Source organism: Salmo trutta, chromosome 12 (genome assembly GCF_901001165.1).
Source record: "Salmo trutta chromosome 12, fSalTru1.1, whole genome shotgun sequence".
Classification (NCBI taxonomy): Eukaryota; Metazoa; Chordata; class Actinopteri; order Salmoniformes; family Salmonidae; genus Salmo; species Salmo trutta.
In genome coordinates this window covers 69,694,627-69,699,693 of record NC_042968.1, presented here as the reverse complement: position 1 = coordinate 69,699,693, position 5,067 = coordinate 69,694,627, and the positions used below count along the sequence as shown (strand labels likewise).

Sequence of the window (5,067 nt, the reverse complement as noted above, 5' to 3'; positions counted from 1 at the left end):
GTCCTTCTAACCAGATTCAAGCAGAAACTCACACCCGACCCGAATTAACTTTTCTTTGCACTTTGCTATTAAAAACAATAGACCCGTTGAGAGGTACAGACCACCTTGCCTTTGGGAGGTTTTATAAATGGTTTACAATGTAAAGAGCAGTTCTGTGTGGGCACAGGGGGATGGGACACCGTTAGATAAATTAAGAATGAATCATTAAACAGCAAGTAGAGCTGAGGAAAACCCAGCAGTAGTCTACTTTTATCTTCACTGACTCCTCTGTCGAAGACACTTAACTTTGTATCTGACATCAAAGGCGTGAATGCATTCTGCGTGCATGTATGCCTGCAATTGTAAGGAAAGGTGTCTGAGAGGCGAATGGGAGACAAGCAAGAAGCTTGACAGGAGTTGTGGCCTGAAACAAAATGCTATGTGTTTACCATGTGCTGCCCAGCCGAGCGAAGCGGGAAATCGGCCCACTGGATCACTGAAGGCGTAACAGGAGAGTGTGTTCTGGCAGCTCATACACAAGCTGACAACAGAAATTGCCTTCCTACCTTGTCGCCTCGCAAATAAGAACTAAACACCTCTGCTGTCAAAACACAGTCCGTACTGGAATATACTCACCTGTTAAATCAGGGTGGTTTCTTGGTAGTCTTAAACAAATCTACTTTGAAACAAAAGTATGCATCTCACACAGATGGTTATGGGCTTAAAAAGAAGAAGACACCTTTACCATGGCAGATAGAGTTGAAATGTATTACATTTTGAGTTTGCATCCCAATATTATACTTTGTATCCATCACAGAAGACTGAAATATGACAAATCCATTTGACATAAAAACACTGGAATATAAAATTATTACAAATATTAATAACATTCCACCCATGAGGCCACTAGAGGGCGATTTGATCATTTAACTGCAGGAAAGGGCTCTGCTTCACAGAAGGAAAAACATAATTCGCTGTATTGATTTCTACTAGTCCGTAACATTCTCACCTGTGTACTTTACTTAACAGAAACAGTCCTTGCTTTAACTATAGAGTTTATATTCTCCCAACAGCACCCTAAAAGCAACAAGGTCTGTGGTGGGTTAGTCATGTCTGTGAGGGCAGTACTAATGTGTTGTAACAACCGAGGGAATGCACTAATCTATCTTGTGATGTAACCATAAACATATGCAGTGGTTAAAAAACAATTGGGGGGAAAATGCTGATAGCTGTTCGCAATGAGTAAAGTAATGCTCCCTAAGCAAATTTTCCACAAAACGTGGGTAAACACTCGTGCATTTAGATATGTTCACCCTCCACTACACCACCTCGTATATGGTTGTACCCCTAGATTAGAAGATCTTTATACAGATCTTTATACAGTACACCCAAGGGACTGTCCTACATATCTATACTGTAACCATAGATGTACAGTATTATGGCTGTGTCACTAGACTGGAGAGACTGAGGACAGTAGTGATGTGTTCTAACTGGAGAGACTGAGGACAGTAGTGATGTGTTCTAACTGGAGGGACTGAGGACAGTAGTGATGTGTTCTAACTGGAGGGACTGAGGACAGTAGTGATGTGTTCTAACTGGAGGGACTGAGGACAGTAGTGATGTGTTCTAACTGGAGGGACTGAGGACAGTAGTGATGTGTTCTAACTGGAGGGACTGAGGACAGTAGTGATGTGTTCTAACTGGAGGGACTGAGGACAGTAGTGATGTGTTCTAACTGGAGGGACTGAGGACAGTAGTGATGTGTTCTAACTGGAGGGACTGAGGACAGTAGTGATGTGTTCTAACTGGAGGGACTGAGGACAGTAGTGATGTGTTCTAACTGGAGGGACTGAGGACAGTAGTGATGTGTTCTAACTGGAGGGACTGAGGACAGTAGTGATGTGTTCTAACTGGAGGGACTGAGGACAGTAGTGATGTGTTCTAACTGGAGGGACTGAGGACAGTAGTGATGTGTTCTAACTGGAGAGGACTGAGGACAGTAGTGATGTGTTCTAACTGGAGGGACTGAGGACAGTAGTGATGGGTAGTGGTTCTAACTGGAGGGACTGAGGACAGTAGTGATGTGTTCTAACTGGAGAGACTGAGGACAGTAGTGATGTGTTCTAACTGGAGAGGACTGAGGACAGTAGTGATGTGTTCTAACTGGAGGGACTGAGGACAGTAGTGATGTGTTCTAACTGGAGGGACTGAGGACAGTAGTGATGTGTTCTAACTGGAGGGACTGAGGACAGTAGTGATGTGTTCTAACTGGAGGGACTGAGGACAGTAGTGATGTGTTCTAACTGGAGGGACTGTGGACAGTAGTGATGTGTTCTAACTGGAGAGACTGAGGACAGTAGTGATGTATTCTAACTGGAGAGACTGGGGACAGTAGTGATGTGTTCTAACTGGAGGGACTGAGGACAGTAGTGATGTGTTCTAACTGGAGGGACTGAGGACAGTAGTGATGTGTTCTAACTGGAGGGACTGAGGACAGTAGTGATGTGTTCTAACTGGAGGGACTGAGGACAGTAGTGATGTGTTCTAACTGGAGGGACTGAGGACAGTAGTGATGTGTTCTAACTGGAGGGACTGAGGACAGTAGTGATGTGTTCTAACTGGAGAGACTGAGGACAGTAGTGATGTGTTCTAACTGGAGGGACTGAGGACAGTAGTGATGTGTTCTAACTGGAGGGACTGAGGACAGTAGTGATGTGTTCTAACTGGAGGGACTGAGGACAGTAGTGATGTGTTCTAACTGGAGAGACTGAGGACAGTAGTGATGTGTTCTAACTGGAGGGACTGAGGACAGTAGTGATGTGTTCTAACTGGAGGGACTGAGGACAGTAGTGATGTGTTCTAACTGGAGAGACTGAGGACAGTAGTGATGTGTTCTAACTGGAGGGACTGAGGACAGTAGTGATGTGTTCTAACTGGAGGGACTGAGGACAGTAGTGATGTGTTCTAACTGGAGGGACTGAGGACAGTAGTGATGTGTTCTAACTGGAGGGACTGAGGACAGTAGTGATGTGTTCTAACTGGAGGGACTGTGGACAGTAGTGATGTGTTCTAACTGGAGAGACTGAGGACAGTAGTGATGTATTCTAACTGGAGAGACTGGGGACAGTAGTGATGTGTTCTAACTGGAGGGACTGAGGACAGTAGTGATGTGTTCTAACTGGAGAGACTGAGGACAGTAGTGATGTGTTCTAACTGGAGGGACTGAGGACAGTAGTGATGTGTTCTAACTGGAGGGACTGAGATAAGTAGTGATGTGTTCTAACTGGAGAGACTGAGGACAGTAGTGATGTGTTCTAACTGGAGGGACTGAGGACAGTAGTGATGTGTTCTAACTGGAGGGACTGAGGACAGTAGTGATGTGTTCTAACTGGAGAGACTGAGGACAGTAGTGATGTGTTCTAACTGGAGAGACTGAGGACAGTAGTGATGTGTTCTAACTGGAGGGACTGAGGACAGTAGTGATGTGTTCTAACTGGAGGGACTGAGGACAGTAGTGATGTGTTCTAACTGGAGAGACTGAGGACAGTAGTGATGTGTTCTAACTGGAGGGACTGAGGACAGTAGTGATGTGTTCTAACTGGAGGGACTGAGGACAGTAGTGATGTGTTCTAACTGGAGAGACTGAGGACAGTAGTGATGTATTCTAACTGGAGAGACTGAGGACAGTAGTGATGTGTTCTAACTGGAGGGACTGAGGACAGTAGTGATGTGTTCTAACTGGAGAGACTGAGGACAGTACTGATGTGTTCTAACTGGAGGGACTGAGGACAGTAGGGATGGATTCACAGTGGCCACAGTGGTGTTTCTTGTGGATTAAGGCCATGGCCGCTCATTCACTCTGGGCTAAACAGGTCTTTTATGGTCTGGTGAACACACACGCACACACACTCTGATAGAGGGAGCGAGCTAATGAGGAGGGTTACAGTGGTGTGTGGTGCAGTGGAGAGTAGAGGAATGTACAAAGAAGAACAACTAACCTTCAATGGGTCCATGAGGGATCTCACGCCAAAACTCATACACCCTAGCAGCTCACTCCTCCTAGAGAGAGAGAGAGAGAGAGAGAGAGAGATATTATATCTATGGTCAAATTATATGGTCCCTTCCTTATAGGCAGCAATCCTATCCCCAATGGAATGTCTTTGCTGTGATACACTGGTTTAGACATCAACACTACAGCACCCAACCAGGTAATACTAGAGCACAGAGATGACGACCCCAGACATACAACACTCAGGGGTACTCACACATACTGTATCCCTCACCCAGAGGGCTCCACACAGATAATAACATGACATCTGATCATCCACAGGGTCATCATCATAACCTCATCATGTTTCTTACAGGGACTATATGAGCAGTAGGGAGATTGAGTCATTTAGCAGACGCTCTTATCCAGAACGCCTTACAGGAGCAATTAGGGTTAAGTGCCTTGCTCAAGGGAACATCTATAGACTTTTCACCTAGTCATCTCGGGGATTCAAACCAGGGACCTTTCAATAGTGCATAACATTGGAAAATTCATCCGACCGTAAGTCATGTCCTTAACATTGACCCTGTTATAATCGAGGCTAGTAGAGGAAAGAAGGCGAGAGTAACTCCAGACGCACGACCACACACTCCCACACACAGCCGCAGCCTCTGAATCAATTATAAAGGGCAGCTTTGCACTTCAACCGGAGCTGACAGCTCAGTGTGTGTGTGTGTGTGTGTGTGTGTGTGTGTGTGTGTGTGTGTGTGTGTGTGTGTGTGTGTGTGTGTGTGTGTGTGTGTGTGTGTGTGTGTGTGTATAATAATGCTGATAAGTAGAAGCAGAGGGATATGCATTCCTTCAACATTTGTCATCAAAAATCTAAAACCCTTTAAATAACTAAAATGAACCACTATTATCGTTATCTTCATTGTTCTGTTCCAGTCTTGCCATGGCGCCATGAGGTTGCCTAGGCAGAGAGCTCCTGTAAATGTTTGATTGTTTTTGTTATCAACAATTTCATGGTTGTAAGCTTAGTATTGATTATTTATATATATTTCAATTCAATGGAGTCATATGACCAGCAAGTCCGTTCGTTT

At 44.9% G+C, this 5,067-nt stretch overlaps 1 protein-coding gene across 1 annotated transcript in view; it reads right to left on the bottom strand.

Annotated features, from left to right (window-relative positions):
- Positions 1-4,005, bottom strand: part of LOC115202607 (regulator of G-protein signaling 3-like) — a 47,236-nt gene extending 43,231 nt beyond the window's left edge. Inside the window, exon 1 of the mRNA XM_029766703.1 lies at positions 3,978-4,005. Coding sequence (XP_029622563.1) covers positions 3,978-3,992 — 15 coding nt within the window. The 5' untranslated portion in view covers positions 3,993-4,005. The remainder of the gene's footprint in view (positions 1-3,977) is intronic.
- Between the last annotated feature and the right edge of the window lie 1,062 nt (positions 4,006-5,067).